The sequence below is a fragment of the Rhinoderma darwinii genome, chromosome 2 (assembly GCF_050947455.1).
Source record: "Rhinoderma darwinii isolate aRhiDar2 chromosome 2, aRhiDar2.hap1, whole genome shotgun sequence".
Lineage (NCBI taxonomy): Eukaryota > Metazoa > Chordata > Amphibia > Anura > Rhinodermatidae > Rhinoderma > Rhinoderma darwinii.
Genome location: NC_134688.1, coordinates 256,472,345 through 256,499,942, shown reverse-complemented (window position 1 = coordinate 256,499,942; position 27,598 = coordinate 256,472,345). Strand labels below are relative to the sequence as shown.

The following is a 27,598-nucleotide window of genomic DNA, read 5'->3' as shown; positions in this document are numbered from 1 at the left end:
GCCCCATGTAGGGTGATTCTAAAACCAGGAAACCCAGCGTAATAATTAGAGAGCTGTCTTGTTATGGTGGCACAAGCCGGGCACCACATATTGGCATATCTATGAAAAAAATCCCATTTTCACTCTGCAACATCGAGTGCACACTAATTTCTACAAAACACCTGCAGGGTTAAAATGCTTACTACACCCCTAGGTAAATGCATTGAGGGGTGTAGTTTCCAAAATTGGGTCACTTCTGGGGGGTTTCCACTGTTTTAGGCCTACAGGCACCCAGAAACCAATCCAGCAACATCTGCACTCCAAATGGCGGTCCTTCCCTTCTGAGCCCTGCCGTTTGCCCAAACAGCAGTTTATGACCACATATGGGGTATTGCCGTACTCGGGAGAAATTGCTTTACAAATGTTGGGTTCTTTTTGTTCCTTTATTTGTTGAGAAAATGAAAAAATTTGCGCTAAAACTACGTCTTATTGAAGAAAAAGGATTGTTTTTATTTTCACTGCCCAATTCTAATAAATTCTATGAAACATCTGTGGGGTCAAAATGCTTACTACACCCCTAGATGAATTCCTCAAGATGTGTAGTTTCCTAAATGGAGTCACTTTTTGGGCATTTTCATTGTTTTGTCCCCTCAGGGGCTTTGCAAATGTGACATGGCCTCCGCAAACCATTCCTGCTAAATGTGATCTCCAAAAGCCAAATAGCGCTCTTTCCCTTCTAAGCCCTGCCGTGTGTCCAAACAGCCGGTTATTACCACATGTGGAGTATTGTTTTACTCGGGAGAAATTGCTTTACAGATTTTGTGGTGCTTTTTCTCCTTCAGTCCTTGTGGAAATGAGAAAAAATTAGCTAAACCTACATTTTCTTTGAAAAAAAATTAGATTGTCATTTTCAGGGCCTACTTCCAATCATTTCTGCAAAAAAACTGTGGGGTCAAATCGCTCACTATACCCCTAGATAATTTCCTCAATGGGTGTAGTCTCCAAAATGGGGTCACTTGTGGGGGTTTTCACTGTTTTGTCCCCTCAGGGGCTTTGTAAATGTGACATGTCCTCTGCAAACCATTCCTGCAAAATGTGAACTCCAAAAGCCAAATGGCGCTCCAACCCTTCTAAGCCCTGCCGTTTGTCCAAACATCCGTTTATTACCACATGTGGGGTATTGTTTTACTCGGGAGAAATTGCTTTATAAATTTTACAGTGCTTTTTCTCCTTCAGTCCTTGCGGAAATGAGAAAAATTTGCTAAACCTACATTTTCTTTGAAAAAATTTCGATTGTCATTTTCAGGGCCTACTTCCAAAAATTTATGCAAAAAACCTGTGGGGTCAAAACGCTCACTATACCCCTAGATAATTTCCTCAATGGGTGTAGTTTCCAAAATGGGGTCACTTGTGGGGGGTTTCCACTGTTTTGTCCCGTCAGGGGCTTTGTAAATGTGACATGTCCTCCGCAAACCATTCCTGCTAAATGTGAGCTCCAAAAGCCAAATAGTGCTCTCTCCCTTCTCAGCCACGCCGTGTCTCCAAACAGCCGGTTATTACCACATGTGGGGTACTGTTTTACTCGGGACAAATTTTATGGTGCTTTTTCTCCTTCAGTCCTTGTGGAAATGAGAAAAAATTAGCTAAACCTACATTTTCTTTGAAAAAATTTACATTGTCATTTTCAGGGCCTACTTCCAATAATTTATGCAAAAAACCTGTGGGGTCAAAACACTCACTATACCCCTAGATAATTTCCTCAAGTGGTGTAGTTTCCAAAATGGGGTCACTTGTGGGGGGTTTCCACTGTTTTGTCCCCTCACGGGCTTTGTAAATGTGACATGGCCTCCGCAAACCATTCCTGCTAAATTTGAGCTCCAAAAGCCAAATGGCACTCTTTCCCTTCTAAGCCCTGCCGTGTGTCCAAACAGCCGTTTATTACCACATGTGGGGTATTGTTTTACTCGGGAGAAATTGCTTTACGGATTTTACGGTGCTTTTTCTCGTTTAGTCCTTGTGGAAATGAGAAAAAGAATCGCTAAACCTACATTTTCTTTGAAAAAATGTAGATTTTCATTTTCACGGCCTACTTCCAATAATTTCTGTAAAAAACCTGTGCGGTCAAAATGCTCACTATACCCCTTGATAATTTCCTTGAGGTGTGTAGTTTCCCAGATGGGGTCACTTTTGGGGGATTTTTACTGTTTTGGCACCGCAAGAGCCCTTCAAACCCGACATGATGCCTAAAATATATTCTAACAAAAATAAGGCCCCAAAATCCTCTAGTTGTTCCTTTGCTTCTGAGGCCAGTGCGTCAGTCCAGTAGCACGCTACAGCCACATGTGGGATATTTCCTAAAACTGCAGAAACTGGGCAACAAATTTTAAGTTGCATTTCTCTGGTAAAACTTTCTGTGTTATAAAAAAAATGTTATTAAAAATTTATTTCTGCAAAAAAATATGACATTTGTACATTTCACATCTACTTTGCTTTAATTCCTGTGAAATGTGTAAAGGGTTAAGACATTTTATAAATGCTGTTTTGAATACTTTGAGGGGTGAAGTTTTTAAAATGGGGTGACTTTTTGGGGGTTTCTAATATATAAGGCCCTCAAAGCCACTTCACATCTGAACTGGCCCCTGTAAAAATAGCCTTTTGAAATTTTCTTGAAAATGTGAGAAATTGCTGCTAAAGTTCTAAGCCTTGTGATGTCATAGAAAAATAAAAGGATGTTCAAAAAACGATGCCAATCTAAAGTAGACATATGGGGGATGTTAATTAGCAACAATTTTGTGGTATAACTGCCTGTCTTACAAGCAGATATATTTAAATTGAGAAAAATGCTAATTTTTCGCTAATTTTTGGTGTTTTTCACAATTAAATACTGAACATATCGAGCAAATTTTGCCAGTAACATAAAGTGCAATGTGTCACGAGAAAACAATCTCAGAATCGCTTGGATAGGTAAAAGCCTTCCGACGTTATTACCACATAAAGTGACATATGTCAGATTTTAAAAATAAGGCTCTGTCAGGAAGGTCAAAAGTGGCTAAAGAGGGAAGGGGTTAATGGACAACTGGGCGTGTTTTTACTATTGACCAAGTGGGCGTTGTACAGAGGAGTGTATGACGCTGACCAATCAGAATCATGCACTTCTCTCCATTCATTTAGACAGCGCATAGTGACACTGCGTTGTTCGCTATGTGCTGTCTTAGGCCTCATTTACACGAGCGTGTGCGTTTTGCGCGCGCAAAAAACGCAGCGTTTTGCGTGCGCAAAAGGCACTTGACAGCTCCGTGTGTCATTCGTGTATGATGCGCGGCTGCGTGATTTTCGCGCAGCCGCCATCATAGAGATGATTCTAGCCGACGTCAGTCACTGTCCATGGTGCTGAAAGAGTTAACTGATCGGCAGTAACTCTTTCAGCATCCTCGACAGTGCATTCCGATCACCATATCGAGTAACCTGTTTAAAAAAAAAGAGGTTCGTACTTACCGAGAACTTCCCGGCCGTTGTCTTGGTGACGCGTCCTTGGTGACGCGTCCTTGGTGACGCACCTCTCTTGACATCTGGCCCCACCTCCCTGGATGACGCGGCAGTCCATGTGACCTCTGCAGCCTGTGCTTGGCTTGTGATTGGCTGCAGCTGTCACTTCGACTGAATTGTCATCCCGGGAGGTCAGACTGGAGGAAGAAGCCGGGAGTTATCGGTAAGTCAGAACTTTTTTTTTTTACACGTTCACGTATATTGGAATCGGAAGTCACTGTCCAGGGTGCTGAACCAGTTTAACTCTTTCAGCACCCTGCACAGTGACTGTCTCCTGCCGGTCAAAACGAGTTCGGCCGAACCCAGTAAAGTTCGGTTCGCTCATGTCTAAGACACTCCGTTCGGATGTTTGTAAACAGAAAAGCACGTGGTGCTTTTCTGTTTACATTCAGTTTGACAGCTCTTGCGCGAATCACGCAGTTCGCACGGAAGTGCTTCCGTGCGACCTTCGTGGTTTTCACGCACCCATTGACTTCAATGGGTGCATGATGCGCGAAAAACGCACGATTATAGAACATGTCGTGAGTTTTACGCAACACACTCGCGCTGCTCAAAATTCACGCATCGTCTGCACTGCCCCATAGAGTAATATAGGTGCGTACGACACGCGTGAAAAGCACGCGCGTCGCACGCGCGTATATAACGCTCGTGTAAATGAGGCCTTATACTGACATATTAACGTTACTGAAGTGTTTAGACAGTGAATAGACATTCCTTCCAGCCAGGACGGGATGTCTATTCACAATCCCGGCACTTCGCTAACGTTTCTGTGGTACTTACAGCAGAGCAAGCATAATCTCGCGAGATCACGCTGTAAATGACAGGTTACAGCGAGATTATGATTTGCTCCTCTGCACAAACTAATTAGCATAAAGCTAAAATCGCTAATAACGTGGTGAAAATAGATAATTTTTCTAAATAAAAAACACTGCTGTCACCTACATTATAGTGTCGATCTCCTTATGTAGGATATAGGGCACTAATTTATAATGTGGTGACAGAGCCTCTTTAAGGAAAAAAATAGTACAAGAAAAATACTATCACATAGCCAACAACTGATAGCTGACTGGAGTTCTATCTTGAAAGCCTGGCCCTCTCAGCATACATGCCATCATCACTGCATGTAGTCTGTCTTTACAAACATTTGTGAGAGAATGGGTCATTCTAAAGAGCTCACTGAATTCCAGCGTGGTACTGTAATAGGATGCCACCGTTGTAACAAGTCAGTTTGTGAAATGTCTTCCCTCCTAGATATTCCACGATCAACTGCGTGGTATTATTGCAAAGTGGAAGCATTTAAAAACCACAGTAACTCAACCACAAAGTGCAGACCACGTAAACTTACAGAGCCGGGTGCTGTGGCGCATAGTGAATAAAAGTTACCAACGCTCCGCTGACTCAATAACTGCAGAGTTCCAAACCTCCTCTGGCATTAACATCCGCATAAGAACTGTTCCCCGGGAGCTTCATGGCATGGGTTTGCATGCAGCTTTACACCACCAAGCACAATGCCTGGACTCTGGAGCAGTGGCAACGTGTTCTGTGGAGTGAGGAGTCACGATTCTCTATCTGGCAGTCTGATGGACAAGTCTGGGTTTGGCGAATGCCAGGAGAATGTTACCTGCCTGACTGCATTATGCCAACTGTAAAGTTTGGGGGGGATAATGCTATTGGATAATTCTATGTGGTTGTATTTCAGAGGTTGGCCAAGGCCCCTTAGTTAAAGGGAAATCCTAATGCTTCAGCATACTTAGACATTTTGGACAATTGTATACTTCCAACTTTGTGGGAACAGTTTGGGGAAGGCCCTTTTCTGTTCCAGCATGACTGTGCCCCCGTGCAAAAAGCAAGGCCCTTGACATTACTGTCTATATATGGACAGTGACGTCAGTGGCTACATCTTAAACGGAATCCCCGTTGCCAATGATCTGGCCGGGGATTCCGCTCCTAGAGGAAACCCCTGAGGTCACTGTACATATATGGACATTGACATCAGGGGCCCCTCCTGGAGCGGAATCACCGGCCAGAGTCGGCAACGGGGATTCCGCTCAAGGAGCAGCCACTGACGTCACTGTCCATATATGGACAGTAACGTCAAGGGCTTTCCCTGCTTCAGAATTAGTGGCTACTCCTTGAGCAGAATCCCCGTTGCCGATGATCTGGCTGGGAATTCCGCTCCTAGAGGAAACCCCTGAGGTCACTGCCCATATATGGACATTGACGTCAGGGGCTCCTCCAGGAGCGGAATCCCCGGCCAGAGTCGGCAACGGGGATTCCGCTCAAGGAGTAGCCACTGACATCACTGTCCATATATGGACAGTGACACTAGGGCTTCCCTTTAGGAGCGGAATCCCCGGCCTATGCTCTGGCTGGGGATTCTGCTCCTAGAGGGAGTCCCCATGGTGCTATCCGCAGGGGGGGAGCTCTGTGGCACTACTGGAGAGGGTGGCTCTGTGGAACTACCTGGGAGGGGGGCACTACCTGGCAGGGGGGCTGGGGGCACTACCTGGGAGGGTAGCTGAGCTGCACTACCTGGGAGGGGACATGTGTGGCATCTGTGAGGGGGCTATCTTCAAGGGGTGTGTGGCACTATCTACATGGACACTGTGGTACTATATAGGGGCACTATCTACCGGGGACACTGTGGCGCTATGTACATGGACACTATCTCACTATCCACAAGGGCACTGGCACTAGGGGCAGCTAACGAGGCATTATACTGTATGGGGGCATTATACTGCATGGGGGCATCTGTATGGGCATTATACTGCATGGGGGCATCTGTGCATTATACTACATGGGGGCCATCTGTGTTGGCTTTATACTGTATGGGTGCTTCTATGTTGCAGTATACTGTATGGGTGCATTATACTGTATGGTGGCAGCTATGGGGACATTATACTGTATGGTGGCAGCTAAGGGGGCATTATACTGTGTGGGGCAGCTATGGGGGTATTATACTGTGTGGGGGCAGCTATTTGGTATTATACTGTGCGGGAGGCACTATGAGAGCATGATACTGTGTGGGCTGAACCGGGTGTGTATGGGCGTGGAATGGGTGGGATTAGAGGCATAGCTTGAAAAAAAAGTGCCGCAACGTGCTGCGCGTGCCACATCACTTGTCCCACTTTGTGATACTTGAAAGTTGGGAGGTATGGATGAACTAGAACGGACATTACTAGCCAGGCCCCCTCCTCCAACATCAGTGTCTGACCTCACAAATACTCTACTGGATGAAGGGGCAAAAATTCCCACAGACACACTCCAAAATCTAGTAGAAACACTTACCAGGAGAGTGAAAGCTGTTTGAGCTGCAGGAGGGACCATGCCATAGTAATGCCTATGGATTTAGAATGGGATGTCATAAAAGCTCCTGTAGGTGTAATGTGTAAGTGTAATGTGTAGGTGTAATGTGTAGGTGTAATGTGTAGGTGTCCCAATACTATTGTTCAAATATTGTATTTCAAGTAAAGCTTCTAAGTATGTCGCTCCGCAGTGCAAGGTCGAAATATAATGGGTGGAGCCTGGACCATTTGCACAGAATTCACATCACAAAAGTCAGCACCGCCATAGCAATTTGAGTGATAATAATAATAATAAATATTGACAGGTAAAGGTTGAAAAAGCATAACGTTCTATATAATTCTATAGTGATTTACACTGTAACTACTATTAACTATGCTCTAAATAACCAGACAATTCGTCAGCAAGCAATAAAGCGTCATAGAACTGAATGCTGCGTCCCACTTCTCGCTGCAACTGGACATTCAGGATGCTAAATGACGTCATTGCCCATTCATAATTTTTTCCCTTGTGGGAGTAAAGAAACCTCATTCTGATTGGCTGTGGCTCTCAAACAGCGCCGAGGATTTGCAAACAGTGGGCGCGGCCAAGTGACGTAGCCACTGTCGAAAGTAACGGTAGGAGGCGACCCGGAAACAGGAACTGAGAGCCGCCGCACGGGGAAGCCATCTTACTGTCTACCGGGAAGATGACCGGGAAGTCTGTTCGGGATGTGGAGCGGTACCAGGCTGTGCTGTCCGAGCTACTGCTGAGGGAAGAGAACAAATTCTGCGCTGACTGCCAGGCTAAAGGTATTTGACAAGTCTCGCTCATCTGGAAATCCTATGTGAATACAGGGCACTCCTCTATCTACCCCGAGTGCCCAGACGCACTGGGTATCCGCTATAGTGAGTGCCCACAATCTGCCCCTTGGTTGTGGCTGTAGATATCTGCTTTTAAACTGGAGTCCTGGCAGTTGCATTTTCTTCAGTGGACAGAATGGTGTATAGCCATATCAGGGGGCAGTCAGTATAACCTAGAGGTTAGGACAATTGGGAGTTCACTGATGGACTTCCAAATGCAGGTACTGATTTCAGGTGTAATCGCCGGTGTGCCTAGAAGTTAGTGCTGGTGCCTGACGCTTTAGTCTGTTCTCTAGTGACACCTGTAAAAACAAAATCCTAAAGTAACTTGTCCATCCTCCAATCAGTGGACACTAGATCACTCTGCTCATTATCTCAGTGGCACTTTAAATATAGCTCCGCCTGCTCATTTCTAGTGACAAAAGGGGAAAGTTGTTAGATCTGTTTTGTAGACTCCTCCGTGGACATCCACTTCTCTAGACGTGGACCTGCTGGCGTTCAGCTGATTGTTGCAGGTCTGACTCCTGGAGCCCCCCAGCCGTCCGTAGTTCTCAAGGTGGGGTGGGGGTTTGGTAGCTTAGGGTGGCCGCCCGCACCCACATTCCTACTGCAGCTGCCCTTTAGCAACAATTTTTCCACTTTTGGTTCCTATTTGTGAGTTTATATAATGTATATCTCTACTTTTATTAAAAAAAATAAAAATAATCAATATAAATTCTTCCATGTGGTCTATCACGTGGATGATCTTTAAAGGAACAGTGTCACCACAATTTTTTTTTTAATATGTTAAAGATGTTAGTGCTTTATTAAAAACGTTTGGATTAATTTGTGTGTTTTTCTGATTTTTACTCTTTCTTCCCTATGGGGGCTGCCATTTTTTTTTCCATTTCTGTATGTGTCGATTAACGACACATACAGACATGTAATACGGCAGCTCCAGTCCCATAGGGACTGCGAACGGGGCCCGTTCCATCCACTAACATGTACGCCGCTGTGTGGGAACGGCGCATGCGCCGCTCCCACACAGTTCAATTTGAAATGCGCGCCGTCCGGCGCCATTTTCCTGTGGACCGGAAGTCGCGGCCGGACAGTAAGATTACTACTTCCGGTCGCGGCTTCCGGACTTGTGCACATGGAGCAGCGGCAGCAGACGGAGCGGATGGACCGGAGGGAGCGGCGGCGACTGGAGCAGGTAAGGGATTTCTATGTATGTTTGTGTTTCAGTGTGTTTTACTACTGTATGTAAACCTACTACACTGTGTGTTAGCTCAAAAAATGGCGACACACAGTGTAGGAGGTTAGACCGTTCAAACCCCTCGTTTATCCCGGCACTAGCCAGGATAAAGGAGGGGGGGATTCTGAGAGCTCACTAGAGCGAGGGATTTTTACCCAATTTTGCAGCATAAAGCAATGTGGTTTCTTTACCACATGCAATGCTGCAATTTTGGGAATGGCTCCATCTAGTGACCAGCAATGGGAAATATTATAAATTAGAATCCAATTGAATCCAATTTATAATATGTAAAAAAAAATAATATTAGAACAATGTTTAATCACCTATACACTAATTGTTTAACTAAAAAAAAAAAAAACATGTTTTGCTGGCAACACATTCCCTTTAAGATCTTGCAAGATGATTTTCTGTGGTCTCTTTGCACTCTGAGCAGAAGCTTCAGAAATAGTGAGAGTTGCATTCTGTCCTCTAGGCATCCATATTCCGTGCAGGGTCTTTTGTTATAATGCTCCTATTGATTCATAACTGGAGAGTAAAACAGAAAACTTCCTTTTGTAATCATTTATTAGAACATTGGCCTCCTCCGGATGCAAAACTACAGCTTCTGGGATTTGTCGTTTTGCTGGAGACAATAAGTGGTAGACCACTGCAGACAGCCCTCCAAACTATGGGCTGGACAAATCCCATGACCCTGTAGTCAATGCGCTGAGAATTTCTCTGCTGCCGAAAAACTTTTTGGGATTTCTATGAATGACAATAAAAGCACTTGTGACCCCTCTAGCTGTACAATATTGTATCAATCCATACATTTAGGACTTGTTCACACTGTGCAGATTTGCATACATTTTTAAAGACAAAACCAGAATTGGATCCAGGAGAGCAGACCTATAAAGCCTTCTGTTTAGGTTCTGTTCCTGGTTTTGGCTTAAAAAATACATGGAAAATCTGCTCTGTGTGAACAAGACCTAAGAAGTATTTGTCTGCTGTTTTCTGAGCAGTGAATGGATTGTGTTTGGGCTGTTGCTTAGCAGTAGACCGCTACTCAGCTGGTGGTGATGCTAGTTGAGATCCAGCAGTGTCCCCTATTAAACTGATGAAAGGCTGGTGATGCAGTACTTTAGGACTCCAGTGGCTTTAAAAGGAAGATGGTCGCTGGTCCCCAGCCCTTGAGCTTATTAATTTCTTCTCACTGTGACCTAGTGATGTAATTGTAGCCACATGCTTATAAACACTCATCTTCCCCAGTGTTTCAATGTAAATAAAACCTTATAGGGTCCAATATTATCAGTCCTATACTTTATTCAGACTTCTAATTTAAACACATCTGTCTGTACAAAATGGCATAAAATCTCTCTCTTTTTTTTTTTTTCCTAGTAGAATGGTCCTAGCAGTCATGATCTCTACAGAGCGGAGCATGGTTTACCAGCACTATCCCACGGGGGAGCACATTTGCTGGGAAATGATACATCCGGTGATTCACCGCCCCGTGGATAGGAAAATAAATCCTTGATCATGCACTGTCCTTCAGAAAACCTTAGTGTTTTGCTTGCTAGATCTCAGTCAGGTCTTGTTTATCGGGGATGTAATCTGCTCTGGGTCTGCGGCATCAGGCGATATGTGTAGACAAGAAACACAACTTGTGCACTCTATCTTTTACAAGCTATGTTTTTTGTTGTTTCACCATCAATTCTGTATGTTGGTCATTTTCAATATTTACTTTGTTGATAAAGTTATCTAGCAATAAAATGTGGTGCCTAGCATCAGCTAGATCTTGAAATTCCCATGACATGTACCTCTCCAGCATTTAAACGGACACTAGCTTTTCAAACAACTTATGTTAATCTAATAGTATGCCATATATAGACCAACTTTGTAATTTAATAAAAATTTCGTTTTATCCATGCAAATTCTATGTGAAGTTACTGCCGATAGGTGTTTTTCCTTCCTGTAATCTGCTGTCTTTCCCGTGTTGCCAAGCAAAATCCATGTGTAGTTACAGAGCAGAGGAGACGGACTGCAGGAAGTGGAGGTGTCTTTTCACAGCCTGCCCATAGAAGTCTATGGAGGTGGAAGCAGGGTGAGAAGAGACAGACGTTGCTGCCCATAGAAGTCTATGGAGGTGGGAGCAGGGAAGTTTTACAGAATGGAAACAAACTGAAATGGAAGCAATACCATTGAAATCAGTGGTAATGCAAGCAGAAGCGATAGTTTCCGTTTAGCTTTCTGTTGCTCTGACGGAAAGTTTAAACGGAACCCGAACGCTGATGTGAACAGACCCTAAAGCAGTTTAAAACTTTTGTCCACTGCCAAGGTTCTGCTTGGCAGCCCGACCACACAGATCCATTATGTGGACATGCACTATGTTATTGTGCACACAAACTAACTTGTACCATATGGATCAATAACTGAGTGCACTTAGTGTCCTTACAGTTACTCTATCTTTCTAGGAAATCACCAGGATATATGATTTGGAGCATTTTTAATAAAGCTGTTTATGTAGTAGAAAGCGGTCTTCATCCACCTAATACCTGTAAGAATCTGTTATCTGTATATGGCATTTCTAGTCCTGAATAAAACCTGCTTACATATCACCCCCTAGTGGTGGCAAATGTCTGCCAAGATTTCTTTTTGTGTCTGGGAGAACTGAGGAATGGTGCTGAAAGATTAGAGCAGAGCCATCCAGGCCAGTTGAAGCATGTCTTTGCCTCCTGACTCCTTAGGAGAAATAAGAAGAGTACAAATTGAATTGTGTAAGGACTGCTGGAATATGTCATGCCCCTCTCTGCACTTCTGGATGCTTAGAAAAGTCATAGGGGGGAATTTGTCAACCTTTGTAAACCAGTTTTTTGGTACATAAGTGTCACAAAAGGGCCCAAAAGGTTCAATTTGCATTGTGAAATCAGCCGAGCAGGATGCAAAATTGACCTAGAGGGCATGTTGTTTTTGTTTTTATGGGGGCAAGGTGGCTTATTTTTCTTGACTAGTCCTATCATGGAGATATTTTGCCTTTTTGGTTGGTTTTATTTCCATATTTAAACCAAGCCATAACTAATTTTTAGTGCTTATGTAACGGATATGAATATTTAAAGATAAATTACGCTTACATATTACGCAATCCTGCCGCTTGTGTGGATGAAATACAGGAAGAGGTTGAATCTGTCTTGACTTTGCTGTGATATCATGTTTTGTATTTTGTGCATTGTGACTTTTTGTCATGTATTATTTTTTTGGCTTTTCATTTTGGGTGTTATGCCATCTCCTATTTCACAGGGAGAGAGATTCATCTTTGGTTGTATGAGAGTCTGTTAAATCTTGGGTTGTAGCATGTATATTACAGTTCTGAAGTTTTCATGATATTCACAGATAATACCATCCTAGTTCTGTCTAGTACGTAGATATCTGTATGGTTATAATGACTCCTGGTTGGGATATCCCTACGACTAAACAAAGTTATTTTTAGAAGCACATACAGGGAAGGATTGTGAATATAGTTTGATGTGCACATTCCTTGTCTATTGTCTTCTTCATCCAATCGCTCTTATAGCCGAGTACCCCCCTCTATGACTTCCGTATCCCCTAATGGGGTATATGCATAGGGGTTGTCTTAAGTGTCCTTTTCCTCTTGGACATTTATTTCATACTCTCAGGGTTTGCCATCCATGTCTGATAGGTGCAGGTCCCAGAGAAGAGACCCACATCTTTCTCCAGGATGGGGCCAGGGTCCCTTTCTAATCTTGTCCTGCCTTTTCCAGCCACTGTCTGACAAGGTGGTCATGAATAGGGAAACAGCCCAGCTCACCGTGCTACAGTCTCCGTAACTTATTCACTTCACCTCAATAGACAGTAGGTCAGGGAGCAGGATAAGATAGGACGGCGTCAGGCGGTCCCGTTCTAGAGAAAGGTGCTGGTTCCAGAGGTGGGACCCGCATCTATCAGACATTCATGACATATCCTGTGAATATGCCATTATAGTTCGAGAAGGGAATAGGTCATCAGAAAATGATCTATTGTTTAAATCAAGTTTTTATGTAAAAAAAAATAATAATAAATATATAGTATATATAATTATTTTTTTAATTGTTTTAAATATGGGTTTTCAAGCAATACATCCCTAACAGCCAGTCAATCTGACTATTCCACTTTTCAGCTCAGACAAATTTTCTGACCTATGAAACCGATTTCGGAACTGATAGATTTTAGTTTTGTAGTCATGACACGGTTCTAACAATAATTTCTATGTGATTATTTTAACGTCTGGTCTGTTGCAGTGAACGTGCTCATTAACGTAATGTGATCATCATTGAGAGTTGTGACCTATATTTCCTTTGCAGGTCTGTATTTGTGACCCTGACATATTTACAAAAGTAAGATAAGTCTAGATGATGGACGTGCAGGATATGCCTCAGGGATATAGACTCTTTCCTGACACCCAGTTCCAGGACAGACTGCATTAGAAATGTGATCTATGGCTGTACATCACTAATGCTGAAGTGTATGCTGTTCTTTCAATTCCTTTCCTTCCCCTTGTTTCCGCAGCCACTATGAATGCTGAACACACAAAATGTCTCGTTTCCTGTATGTTACACAATGTACACCGGGACAAATTGAGGAATAGGTCAAGTGAAGTCAATAGGAGAGTTTATATTGTCTCAGAGCTATGTGAACAATCTTTTTCTTTTAATTAATTTAGGTTTACGACATGTTTTTTTTTTATGTCTCTCACAGGACCAAGATGGGCCTCTTGGAATATCGGGGTGTTTGTGTGCATCCGCTGTGCAGGTGTCCACCGGAACCTTGGCGTCCACATATCACGGGTGAAATCGGTGAATCTGGACCAGTGGACACAAGAACAGATACAGGTACAAAGAAATTGGATAAATGTCATACCCTTGATGGGCCGTTAGTTTGTTACCCTGATTTTTTTTTTTGATTTTTTTTTTTTGATTTTTTTTTATTTTTCCCCTCAGTGTATGGAAGAGATGGGAAACAGGAAAGCAAAACGACTGTATGAAGCGTTCTTGCCAGACAGTTTTATCCGACCACAGACAGACCAGTATCCTTTCAGCATGAACTCTCATTTGGAAATGCTTTGCTTACATGAGCGTATTGAAATACAACTCCAAATAGGGGCATAAATACATATTTATTGATTTTGGTGTTTTTTTTTTCCTTAATGGGTTATTCGGTAGCAGCAAATTATTGAAAAATTGTATAACTTAATTATACAGAAAACCTAGTTTCTATATGAATTCCTCACGTTTTTCCACCATCTCTAGTTGTTATGCAGTCGCACCATTCATTGTTTCTTTCTAGTGGATAAAACTCATGTGATGGACACACAGGTGCTTGGATTTCTGCAGTATGTGTATGAAAGCTGGCCATACACATTCAGTAGCTGTTGGCTGGACCAGGGGAATAAGGCGCTGTCAGACTCCTCAACGTGCCGATCCTTCTTTTCCTCTGACTTTTATCTAATGTGTCCATACACAGATCTTTCTTGGATATTGTATAAGAGATTAGCCCGACAATAATGGAGTCAGAATTATATATATATATATATTTTTTTTAATCCTCCATAGACTTCATCGTGGAAGACATCCATTATGGCCCAAAACAAGATGTGTATTTCAAATATTGATGCTAAAATATGGCATGTGTGCTGCACCACTAATAAAGTCAGGATTTTAAAATCCAGAATATTTATGCGTGAAGCAAGGCTTATTGATCTGTCAGTTTTCCATTTACCTTTTAGCTGCAAACCATACTCTTAGTCTGGGAGTAGCATTTAATAAGCTGACCTGTGCCTCTCAAACCACGCTGAATCTTATTTTTCATACAGTTTTGTTGCTTGGCTCAGGGAATATGTTTTTTCATTGAGTTGATCTGTGAATTTGTTTAGGTGAAATCCTGTTTGATGTAAGATTTCTTTTTTCCTTAAACCTAACTTGTACAGAGCAGTAGAAACCTTTATCAGAGACAAATATGAAAAGAAGAAGCACATGGATCGCAGTGTTGACCTCAATGCATTTAAAGTGAGTTCCTCCAGTGTTCGTGTATTTGCTTACTGCTTTTAGTTTGAGTACTATCAGGAGCTATTGCCATGCTTCTTCACTGCACATCCACTCAGTACAGAACATTGGTATATAGTCTTTAAAGGTGTTATCTGTGTTAGAAAACCCATCTTTAAATGGCATATTCATGAATTTTCAGTTAATAGACGAGGTTCTTCCATTCCGGACCCTCCTCTATTAGACAGAGCTGAGAGCGGCTACAAAGAGCATCTATCACTCCAGCACATCTCTGCGTTACAGTATGTAATCCTTCTTTTCTCCTGTGGAGGCACTGCAGTAGAATTGAACACCTGTTGCTGGATTCCACCACAGTTTACATATGACTGCTGTGGTTCCCAAAACCTGGGTTATCCACTTATCAGCGAGGTTGGTTTACTGTGGTTTACTAAGCTACAGCTTGTGCAGAGAGCACTCTCTGCAGAACCACCAGTCTGTGTGTGTTCTCGCGGGAGGGAACACAGCGCAAGCCGCCCTGACACTGTCCATAGCTGATTGGACAGTGTCAGAGCGAAGAGATCACGCCTTCTTGCCATTTAGTTAGAAACGCTCCATTGACAGTTCAGGGGTTTATTTACATATTGGGTGCCAAATATAACAGCACCGATATGTAAATAACGGAGGAAGATTGAAAAAAAAATTAAGTGAGATACTGTTTGTGAAGCCCGGCCTATTACATGCTGCACTCAGCTGCACGTGTATGGGCAGGTGACAGGTTCTCTTTAAACTAAAAAGTCCATAATGGTGTCAGTTGTATTTATGACTAGTGGATGTACCCACTAGTACATGTGTGGTTTTGTGGGCTGTATTCTAATGGAGCACACCTACCAAAAAAAAAACGTTCACAGGTCTACTACCTGTAATGCTTGTCTCAACTTCTGCTACATTTCCGGATGTGACTTTCATATCTCACACCTTTGTGCTAGACCATGTAAAGTGCACACTGCTGGCACAGGCTTTTTGCTCTAAAATTTACATTGTAGCCCAGTTTTGCCTCAGACTGTTTTACGCAATGTTTTTTTGGCCTACGATTAATGTATATGCTAGGAAAAGCTCCTGACGTATTTGTTAAATGTAGGCTGTGATGGATGCCTAACACTGGCATCCGTCACCCATAGTCTCTAATGGAAACTGTTTAACAAATATGCCATGAAAAGATCATGACGTATCCGTTTAATGTCTTTGGTGAATGCCATACAGTGGCATCCGTCCACAGGATAGGTGATAAATGTATGATCCCTGGGGGTCCCCTCTATTTAAAGTCTATGGGCTGCTATACTCTGCTGTCTCCGTCGGCCCCATAGACTTTGAATCAATCGTCAGCACACATGCGCAGCCACTTCATTCAAAATCCTCATCCCTGCGAACGTGCATTGTGGAGGAACGGGGGTCAGGAATACGTTCTAGAGATCATGCGGGTCCCCCAGCGATCATACATTCATTACTTATCCTGTGTATAGCTGATAAATGTTAATTGTGTGAAAATCTCTTAATGCCTTTTAAACATTTTGGTTCCATTTAGGTCCATTTTTATTTTATTTTTTTTTATTTTCTTCTCTCTCTCTAATTATTTTAACATTTACAATGGCTGCCTCCACTGTTTGTAGTCAGGTCCACTTTGACTAGTTAGTTGAAAGCGGTAAAGATTTTATTTTACTTTTTTTTATTTTTAAGTGTTTGTCTTGCTGCTTGCATGGAAGTGGTCCTTTTTCTTGAGTGAATACTTATCCCCACATTCTGGACATTACCTGATAAGTAAACATCTGCTTGTCTGAATCGTGATGTGTGTGTTGATGTGTGTCTTTGTCTTTTACTAACAGAAGGAGAGAGAGACTAAGTGGAAGAAATCTGAATCTGCGCCTGAAATAAAATCAGAGCCTGTCATATTTGAGAAGGTTAAGTTGGTAGGTGATCTGTGTCTTGTCTGACCTATTAGGCTGGGATCTCAGCAAAACCATTTGAAAATCCACAGCACGTGATAATATCCGTCCGGAAAATGTTCAGCAGGAAGTGGAAGAGATTTATTCATATCTCATCCACATGGCTGGGACTAATCCGCTTCAATTTTCTGCACTCAAAATCAGCAGCATTTCTGTACCGTGTGAATTCCGCCTTTATTAGATCAGTAATAACAGTGATGATAATGGGTAAAAGGGTAGTCCAGGGAACAATAATAATCTCAGACCTCCTAATTTTTCAATACATATAACCTCTTCGGAAGGGTACATCTAGGTTTTCTAAGTGGTCAATTATGATTTGTCATGCAGCGTTAATAATTACACATTATTTTTACATCTGAGATCAAAGAAGTTTTCTTTATTTTGTTATTTGCGTCTTTAACTTTCCTAGATTGTGTGTTTCAGCCAACTGCAGATATGCATTATGTGCAGAATAATAATGTGTGTATACACCAAACCCCTATTTTGTAGTATGTTTGTGAAATTGTGAAGAAGACAGAGTGCACCCATTTGTGAGTTTTGCACTATAAAAATGTGTGAACAGATAAAGGAGGGTATTAAAAATCTATTAATTTGGGCTCAAAATGGCAAAGTAAAATACTTGGCTGGTGACCCCAGTGACTAATTGCTGGTTGCTCCGGTGACATCACTATGCGTTTAACGTTCCTTCTGCAGCCAGTGATTGGTGGCCATGGTCACCTGGTTTGTTGGACTGGATTACAGATCAGTATATTGCAAAGCTTTCACTTCCGTGACCACATAAGTAGATTTCTAAATCCCAGAAAACCCTTTTAAATCATTACTCTGATAAAACAGTGCTTACTAGTAATTTTTTACAAAAATTCTTAACACTTCAAATCAGATTAAAGGGGTTGTCTCACGACAGACATTTATAGCATATCTGCAGGATATGCATTACATGTGTGAAAGATTCAGGTCCCACCTCTGAGACCCGCATCTATTTCAAGAACGGGGCCACCTGACCCCTGCCCTACGTTCTCCTGCTCTCGCTGTTCTCCAGCCATTGAATTGCAAGGTGGCTGTGAGTACAGAAACCGCTGAGCTTTTCGGTTTCCTGTAGTTCCCATAGAAGTGAATGGGAGTTGCAAAAAAAAGTGTAGTACAGCGAGCTACTGGTTTCCGGAACTCGGGAGCTACGGAAGCAGCATAGCTTGCTGTGCTACTCTATTTCCGGAATGGTCATTCACTTGTATGGGAATTATGGAAACGTTGCAGCTCAGCGAACTTGGCTGTCTCCAGAAAGCAGTAGGAGAGTGCAGGAGGAGGTATGAGCGGGGGTCAGGGGGCCCCATTCTTGAGATGGATACGGGTCCCAGGACCCATATCTCAGGCATTTGACATATCCTATGGATATGCCATAAATGTCTCATGAGACAACTCCTTTAATCCAAGGGCATTCAGTATATTTCTGAAGAAAACCATTGATTCTTCATATGTGTAGTTCATTTTTGTAGTTTCTCTTGATTTGATATTTGTAGCTTGTTGGCTGAATGAGTGTTGGAAATTCCAATTCTTTCATAAGATTGTATGCTAAACATATGCTCATATTCTTTAGTGACTGTTGTAGCAGTCCTGCACGGTTTTTCTGTGTTCTGTATCCACAAGGTATGGTATACCTCCGCTATCTGCATAAGTAAATTACTCTGCACAGAACCTGGTTTAAAAAAAAAAAAACTTTTTTTTTTTCCCCTCAGTCTCATAGGAAGGATGAATCTCTATTCGCTAAAAGCTCCCCTCAAAGAACAGTAGAGCCAGTCGTGGACCTCCTGGGCCTTGGTAAGAAGGCTTTTCCATAAAAGGAATCATCACCTTTGTTTTGCCATAGACAACACCCTTGTTCATATGCCCTGTTGGAGCATATGAATGTAATAAATCAAGTGGAAGCTCCTGCTCTATCTGTTGGTCGTAAAGGAGTGCTCTGCTGCAAGAAGGAAATGAAGACTTTATGGCCCTTTCCTCACAGAACAGCTAATTGGCTCGTCATCAGGGGTCCTCTGATATGGGAGAGGGTTATCTGTCATGCATAGATGATTAATTTCTTTATGGTAGATTATTATTGGGCGAATGATCGTTCATACAAGGCTTGTTACCGATAATTGCCCTGTTAACAGGGCAGCGATCAGCAGATGACAGAGCAAACGCTCATTCGTCTGGTGATCGTATTGTTTTAAAAAAGTTTAATATGATCGTTGTTGGCATCACATCTCCCTGTGTAAACAGGGAGACGTGCTGCCGACCTGTTAATGTATGGGGACGAGCGATTGGAGTAACGACCGCTCGTCCCCATACATAACTCCTTGTGATAGGAGCCGACGAGCGCCAATCAACGAGCTAACGCGTTAATCGTTCTATCTGCACTGGCCAAAATTGGGCGATGTAAGAGGGCCTTTAGGGATAGTAATTGTGTTGGTTATACCTTTTTCGCAGCTAATTTTATTCTTTCCTCCATTGTATTGAGTAATATAATTCAATCTAATCTCCAGCAGCCCAGAGATGGCCAAAACCTGTGGCTGCTTTGAATACTGTAGCATTTCAAAACCAATTGTATGGATAGTCGCAAGAAAAAATAGTTTTTTACGTGTTAGATTGCTCTTTTTTTAACATTGAAATGTTGTCTATTTTTAGAAGTGTATGTAGCAACCTCTACTTTAATTATGTATTTTTGTATTGGGTCTGTAGAATATGATTTAAGTATCAGGATAATGAACTACTGGTTGTAGGATGTTTAGTTCTTCTCACCATGAGCAATACATATCCGTTGATACGCCACTAGAAGAATACCTGCATGTGACTAGTCCTTGTAACTTGTGGATTTTAGTATGACTAGACTACTATACTTTTCTAATTTTTTAGATGCTCCCGTAGCTACTGCTATTCCCAATGGAAGGTCAAGTACCAGCTTGGAAAAGGAACTGGATCTTTTCGGCTCTAATTGCTTGTCTGGCTCGAAGACCAGCCAGGTAAACTAGTCACATGGTATTTTGTCGAATGTATGTTTCTTATATCTTCCAGCAAAATGATTTGACGTCCAAGTTTATATGCTCTAATGCAGGGGGTCTCAAGCACGCGGGCCGCATGCGGCCCCTGCGGCTGTCATCTGCGGCCCGCGGGACACAGAGCCGCTAGTATCGGCTCTGCTCCGAGACTCTAGAATTCCCTGACATCGTTATCCACATATGAACAGCGATGTCTGGGGCTTCCCCAGAGCCGGAGTCCCAGGCAGAGCGCTAGTATCGACTCTGCTCTGGGACTCTGGAATTCCCTGACATCGCTGCCCATATATGGACAGTGTGTCAGGGTCTTCCTCCAGAGCGGAGTCCCGGGTAGAGCGCTATTATCGGCTCTGCTCTGGGACTCTGGGGAAGCCTCTGACATCGCTGTCCATACATTGACAATGATGTCAGGGGCTTCCCCAGAGCAGGAGTCCCAGTGATGTCAGGAGCACAGCTGGAGTCCCAGGAAGAGCCTACTAGCGCTCTGCCCGGAACTCCAGCTCTGGGGTTGCCACTGACCTCTCTGTCCATATATGGACAGTGATGTCAGGAGCAGAGCTGGAATCCCAGGCAGAGTGCCAGAAGCGGCTCTGCTCCGGGACTCCAGCTCTGGGCAAGCCCCTGACGGCACTGTGGCAGCATCTACAGAGGACTCTGCGGCAGCATCTACAGAGGACTCTGCGGCAGCATCTACAGAGGACTCTGCGGCAGCATCTACAGAGGACTCTGCGGCAGCATCTACAGAGGACTCTGCGGCAGCATCTACAGAGGACTCTGCGGCAGCATCTACAGAGGACTCTGCGGCAGCATCTACAGAGGACTCTGCGGCAGCATCTGCATTTAGCGACACTTAGAGGCTCTGTCACCAGATTTTGCAGCCCCTATCTGCTATTGCAGCAGATAGGCGCTGCAATGTAGATTACAGTAACGTTTTTATTTTTAAAAAACGAGCATTTTTGGCCAAGTTATGACCATTTTTGTAGTTATGCAAATGAGGCTTGCAAAAGTCCAAGTGGGTGTGTTTAAAAGTGGGCGTTCTGACGAGAAGTATCATCCACTTCTCTTTAGAACGCCCAGCTTCTGGCAGTGCAGATCTGTGACGTCACTCACAGGTCCTGCATCGTGTCGGACACATCGGCACCAGAGGCTTCAGTTGATTCTGCAGCAGCATCGGCATTAGCAGGTAAGTCGATGTTGCTACTTACCTGCAAACGCTGATGCTGCTGCAGAATCCACTGTAGCCTCTGGTGCCGATGTGTCCTCGCTCGTCTGACACGATGCAGGACCTGTGAGTGACGTCACAGCGTGATCAGGCAGAAGCTGGGCGTTCTGAAGAGAAGTTGATGATACTTCTCATCAGAACGCCCAGCTAATAAAAGTATTAAGTTAATGACCAAGGATTATGTTTTATTTTTTCACGGTCGCATTCCAAGAGTCGTAACTGTTTTTGTATTCCGTCTATATAGCCGTATAAGGGCTTGTTTTTTGCGGGACGAGTTGTATTTTGTAATTGTACCATTTTTAGATGCTTATAACATATTGATTAACTTTTATTAACTTTATTTTAGGAGAGAATTGAAAATAAGCAGCTATTCCAGCATTGATTTTCACGGTATAAATTTACGCCGTCTACTATGCAGCGTAAATAACATGTTAACTTTATTCTATGGGTCGGCACGATTACGGGGATACCAAATATGTAGAGGTTTTATATGTTTTTCCTACGTTTGCACAATAAAAAGCCTTTTAGAAAAAAATTACTTGTTTTTGCATCGCCGAATTCCAAGAGCCGTAGCGTTTTTATTTTTCCGTCAATGTGGCCGTATGTGGGCTTGATTTTTGCGGGCCAATGTGTAGTTTTCATTAGTACTATTTTGGGGTACATAGGACTTATAGATTAACTTTTTATTTTATTTTTTATGGGGGGAATGGGAGAAAAGAGAGAATTTTGCCGTTGTTTTTTGCGTTTTCTTTGGACGCCGTTCATCCGGCGGTTTGATTAATGTGTTCATTTTATTGGTCAAGTTGTTACGATCGCGGGGATACCATATATGTGTATGTGTGATTTTGTTTTGACAGTTTTACTAAATAAAACCACTTTTTGGGCCAAAAAAGTAGTTTTATTTGACTTTGACTGTAATTTTTTTTTTTATTTTTTTTTCACCAACTTTATTTAACTGTCATTTTTTTTTTAAAGTCCCACCAGGGGACTTCACTATGCGATGTGCCGATCGCATATATAATGCTTTGGTATACTTAGTATACCGAAGCATTATTGCCAGTCAGTGGAAAACTGACAGGCAACCTATTAGGTCATGCCTCTGGCATCGCCTAACAGGCATTTGCTGAAGGCAGACCTGGGGGGGTCTTTGTTAGACCCCCGGCTGTCATGCAAACCCGACGGCGACCCGCGATTTGTTTGCGGGGGCGCCGATCGGGTGACAGAGGGAGCTCCCTCCCTCTGTCAAACACATTAAATGCCGCTGTCACTATTGACAGCGGCATTTAATGGGTTAAACTGCCAGAATCGGCGCGCGCTTCGATTCCGGCAGTTGCAGCAGGAGCCAGGCTGTGTATAACAGCCGTACTCCTGCCGCTGATCGCGTGGGTACAGTGTCAGTACCCGCGCCATCACAGGACGGATATATCCGTCGTCCTGCGCGAACTAGCAGCTGCTGAGGACGGATATATCCGTCCTTCGGCGTTAAGGAGTTAAAAACGCCCCGATGTACGCACATAATACACGCCCACTTGGACTTTTACTTTTAAACACACCCACTTGGACTTTTGCAAGCCTCATTTGCATAAATACAAAAATGGTCATAACTTGGCCAAAAATGCTCGTTTTTTAAAAATAAAAACGTTACTGTAATCTACATTGCAGCGCCTATCTGCTGCAATAGCAGATAGGGGTTGCAAAATCTGGTGACAGAGCCTCTTTAAACTGGAAAGCTGGATTGTTGAAATAAGCACGTGGAGAAATATCTCAAATTTTAAACCTAGCGGTATTATAGTAATGTAGTATTATTATAGTAAGGTAGTATTATTATTATAGTAATGTATTATTATTATTATTATTATAGTAATATAGTGTTATAGTAGTTCAAATAACTAATTGATTAACAATAATTTTGTATTGTATCAAATTTGAAAGTAATGCGGCCCGTCAACTTCCCATTTTTTCTATATGCGGCCCACTTACCCAGCCGAGTTTGAGACCCCTGCTCTAATGTAATATCCACTGTGTGCAGGCGCCTTGTGTATGTCTTTTCTTTAGCTTTGGCATTAAGCCCACTCTTTTCAACAATGATTACTGTAATAGAATTATGGAGGAATATCTGAGCCCTGCTTACTGTTTATCATTTCCAACAGAATGTCAGCTCCATGCCAGTAACCGGCTCCGGGTCTGTCCCAGAAAATCTAAATTTGTTTCCACAATCTGGTGGGAAAACAGAAGAAGGGACAAAGAAGCAGCTTTCAAAGGATTCAATCCTCTCTCTATATGGGCCTAAGACTCCCCAGATTCCAGCTCAAGGTCTGAATTTGTCAATTTCCATATTCACTGTAATGTATTTATTATCATTGGGGATCTAACTGCTACCCATCCTTATCCTATGAACAGGGTGCAATGTCTCACTTTATTAACCCCTTCAGGACGCAGTCCTTTTTCAAATTTTCACTTGTTTTTTTTTTCTCCCCACCTTTCAAAAGCTAGAATTTTTTTTTATTTTTCCATTTATCGCCATACGAGGGCTTGTGTTTTTTCCAGGACAAGTTGTAGTTTTTCATGGCACCATTTATTGTACTGCATAATGTACTGGGAAGCTGAAAAAAAAATTATTTGTGGTGTGAAATGGGCAAAAAACAGCGACTACATTATTTTGGGGGGTTTTGTTTTTACGGCGTCAATCAGACGGTAAAAACGACATATTCACCTTATTCTACAGGTTGATACGATTACGATGATACCAAATTTATATGTTTTGTTTTATGTTTTACCACTTTTAAAAAAAAAAAAATAAAACCATTTGCTAAATTAAAAAAAACTTTTGTGTCGCCGTATTCTGAGAGCCATAACTTTTTTATTTTCCCATCAATTTAGCGATGTGAGGGCTTAAGTTTTGCGGGACGCGCTGTAGTTGTCACTGATACCATTTTGGGGTATATGCGACTTTTTGATCATTTTCTATTTCATTTTTTTGGAGCACTAAGGTGACCAAAAAACAGCAATTTGCATGTTTTATATATTTCTTTTTACAACATTCACCGAGCGGGTTAAGCCACACTATATTGTTATAGTTCGGACTTTTACGGACGCGGCGATACCATTTATGTTAACTTTTTTTTATTTATTTTTTTAACATTGATTTAGGGGAAAAATGCGAAAAGGGGTTTTTCTTTGAACTTTTAATTGTTTTTGGAACATAACAAAAATATTTAACTGTTTTTAACTTTTTTATTAGTCCCCATAGTAGACTTGAATCAGCGATCATTGGATCGCTTGCATGATATACTGCAATACTAATCTATTGCAGTATATCGTGATTCTGACAGAGCTTCAAAGCAGTACAAAGATGGCGGACCTGGGGGCTTTTTTTCCATACTTCCATACTTCCCCTTAACCCTCATCACGTACAGTTATGTGATTTTGCGTGAAGGGATTAATGGCGATTGGGTACCCCCATTCTCTGGATTGTTTGGGGGTTGAATATCTATCTTACGTAGAAGACCCCTTTAATATTAGAGATTTTGTAGCTTTAATTTACTAGACATTGAACAAATCTGTAGATGATGTAGACATCTTTATATCAAGCAGTACACATTAAGAATGCTCCTTCTCAGCAAAACCATCATAATATAAATTTCCTTTTAACTAAACTAGCTCAATTCAATTTTGCAGGAGCTCTCTTCATGGCACCAGCGCAAATGCCATACCCAAGTGCTTACACTGGCTTTCCAGCAGTTCCGTCTAGTGGTGTCATGGGTGGTATGATGGCATCACCATTAGGAATTATGACTCAACCAGCACACCCAGGTGTAGTTCCCCCTATGGCTGTTCCAGCTGGATATGTGGGTGGAATGCCGGCAGCAGTCATGGGTGTCCCAAATGGAATGATGGCACAACATGCGGGCTATGTAACTAGCATGGGTGCTGTGGCACAGCCAATGTATGGGATGCAACCAGGTCAACAATTACAGTGGAATGTCACTCAGGTAAATTTATATAGCACATTCTATATAAATCTCTATAATATCTGATGCATACTGTTTTCTACTGTCTTACGTACATGCAGATTATTAATATCAGTCATTTTTTTAGGTGCCCCAGCAGATGGCAGGGATGACCTTTTTTGGTGTAGGAGGCATGGCGGGATATGGACAGCCTACAACTAACCAGGGACCTAACCAGACCCTTAGTTCCCAAATGTGGAAATGAAAATCAACAAATGTTATTTTTCCCCTCCGAACTCCTGCTCCCCTCTAATCCAGCTAAGCTGGTTCTTCTCTGGTGGTAAATGAGCATTTTCATTTACCGAAGTCCTTATAAAATTCCCTTACCTATATTCCTTTCAGTGTTTCCCATACTTTTACAGCGACACATTGGTCCTTCAAATCTACCATTACCAGTATATTTCTGAGAATTATCTACTGGCACACTTGTAGATGAACTACACTCCAATATGCTATGTGAAGAGCCACATCAAGGATTTAGTATATTCAAATGGGTGAGTTTACCAGCTAGGCTCCAGTTGTGTGCTGCTACCAGCTGAATACCAATGGGCACATAGCTCAAAAGACCTGTGTTACAATTCTACACCAGCAAGCCCCTTCAGGTCTGCAGCAAGTCTGTATCTCCCATCTCTCTGTACAGCCACTGGAGCGGGAGGGCATACATATTATTTTTTCTTCTTTTGGCGGGAAATGTAGCAATGTGTTTGTAGGGCTGCTATGTATGGAGACGCATGTGAATAATAATTTCCTGTGAGAGGGTTACTATGAAAGCAGAGTAATGTGAGCAGGTACGTAAAAACAAATGAATATAAACTTAACCCTATAGTTAAAGCCTCTGTCACCAGCTTTTTTTCTGCCCTCACTGAGGGCAGCATAAGTTAGGGGCAGAGACGCTGATTTCAGCGTTATAAGTGTTATGTGTAGGTGAGGTGTACGGTTAAAAATGTACATTTTAATCGGTTGAAGTTTCCGGCGTACTCTTGAGGTGGTGATATGTTGGACTTTTCCTCACAGCGTTATGCGAGTTTTTCACCTATTAAAATGTAATCTTTACTAAAAGTACACCACCTACACAACTCTTCTAACACTGAAATCAGCGTCTGCCATAGTTATGCTGCTCTCGAGGTTAGAAAAAAGTTGGTGACAGATGCGCATTAAAACCTGATTTTGGTGTTCTCTAAAATATGATTTCATTGGGTCTTTTATTTTGATGTGCCATTAATTAAATAGAACTTTATATCTATAATGTTGCTTACAAGATATAGATTATATAAAGATTTTCATGTTATTTATTTTTAGTCACATTTTCACAGTAAAATGTTATTTCTAAAGTTTGTCTGTTAGTTTATATCCAATTTGGAATACGTGTTCTGCATCTAATCTTTCTCTTAGGCCGGATTCACATGAGCGCCTTTGGTCCGTGATATACGGTCCGTATGTCGGCTTCATTTCCCAGACCGAACACACTGCAGGGAGCCGGGCTCCTAGCATCATAGTTATGTACTATGCTAGGAGTCCCTGCCTCGCTGTAGGACAACTGTCCCGTACTGTAATCATGTTTTCAGTACGGGACAGTAGCTCCACGGAGAGGCAGGGACACACAACGTGATGTATAACTAAAGCTAGGAGCCCGGCTCCCTGCAGTGTGTTTGGTTCGGGAAATGCGGCCGAAATACGGACCGTATATCACGGACCGAACACGCTCGTGTGAATCCGGCCTTAGGGGTGACATTTTAAAGCCACACCCACTTTAAAATTGATCTTGTTTGATATTATAAGGACATATGCAAGGTTACTCCACTTTTATAAATACCCCCCATTGTTACATTCCCTAAAATTATTTTAACTATTGTGCTGCTGAGTGCACCTGAAGTAGTATGGGTGTTCTGTCTGGTAACTTTTAACCCTTTCTCTGTCATGTTAGTGTGCAGTGTACTCTAAGGAATGATTTATGGAAGGGAAACGTTTAGACTGAAGGGTCTAAATCTCATAGTAGGATATAATTGGCACACACTTATAGGGGTTGTCCCAAAATTGACAATTATCACCTATTCACAGGAATCGTGAGAACAATGATCCCGAACGGCTCGACCGCAGTGAGAAGTACAATGAATGGAGCGGAAGTCGAGCTTGCGCATTGCCCCTCCATTCAAAATCTATGGTAAGGGTATGTTCACACGGACTCTTTCCGGCCGTTTCTCGGGCCGAAAAACAGCCGAAAAATCGGAAGCAGACTGAGTATTTTTCGTGACATTTTTTACATGTAAAAAAAACGGCCGCAAAAAAGAAGTGCAGGTCACTTCTTGGGATGTTTTTGGAGTCTCAAAAGCTCCAAAAACAGCCGTAAAAAATGCAGCGAAAATCGCGAGTGGCTTAAACGTTTGAAAATCAGGAGCTGTGTTCCCTCGAAAACAGCTCAATA

At 42.4% G+C, this 27,598-nt stretch overlaps 1 protein-coding gene across 2 annotated transcripts; it reads left to right on the top strand.

The window, feature by feature from the left end:
* The first annotated feature begins 7,404 nt into the window (after positions 1 to 7,404).
* On the top strand, positions 7,405 to 26,767 carry SMAP2 (small ArfGAP2). 2 transcript variants are annotated; one of them, XM_075853181.1, is made up of 10 exons: positions 7,406 to 7,619; positions 13,630 to 13,763; positions 13,872 to 13,957; positions 14,858 to 14,936; positions 16,793 to 16,876; positions 18,646 to 18,727; positions 19,805 to 19,911; positions 23,317 to 23,479; positions 24,845 to 25,158; positions 25,265 to 26,765. In XM_075853181.1, the coding sequence occupies exons 1-10, from the start codon at positions 7,517 to 7,519 to the stop codon at positions 25,379 to 25,381; spliced, it is 1,269 nt and encodes a 422-aa protein (XP_075709296.1). In that variant the 5' UTR covers positions 7,406 to 7,516; the 3' UTR covers positions 25,382 to 26,765. The 2 variants fall into 2 exon arrangements, with proteins under 2 accessions (XP_075709297.1, XP_075709296.1); XM_075853182.1 differs by lacking the exon at positions 16,793 to 16,876 and having other exon boundaries at positions 7,405 to 7,619; positions 25,265 to 26,767.
* The last annotated feature ends 831 nt before the right edge of the window (positions 26,768 to 27,598 follow it).

Coding starts and splice junctions, on each gene's coding strand:
- SMAP2 (XM_075853181.1), top strand. CDS start 7,517: ATGACCGGGAAGTCTGTTCGGGATGTGGAGCGGTACCAGGCTGTGCTG. Junction 23,480..24,844: donor TCCCCAGATTCCAGCTCAAG/GTCTGAATTTGT, acceptor TCAATTTTGCAG/GAGCTCTCTTCATGGCACCA. Junction 25,159..25,264: donor TACAGTGGAATGTCACTCAG/GTAAATTTATAT, acceptor TCATTTTTTTAG/GTGCCCCAGCAGATGGCAGG.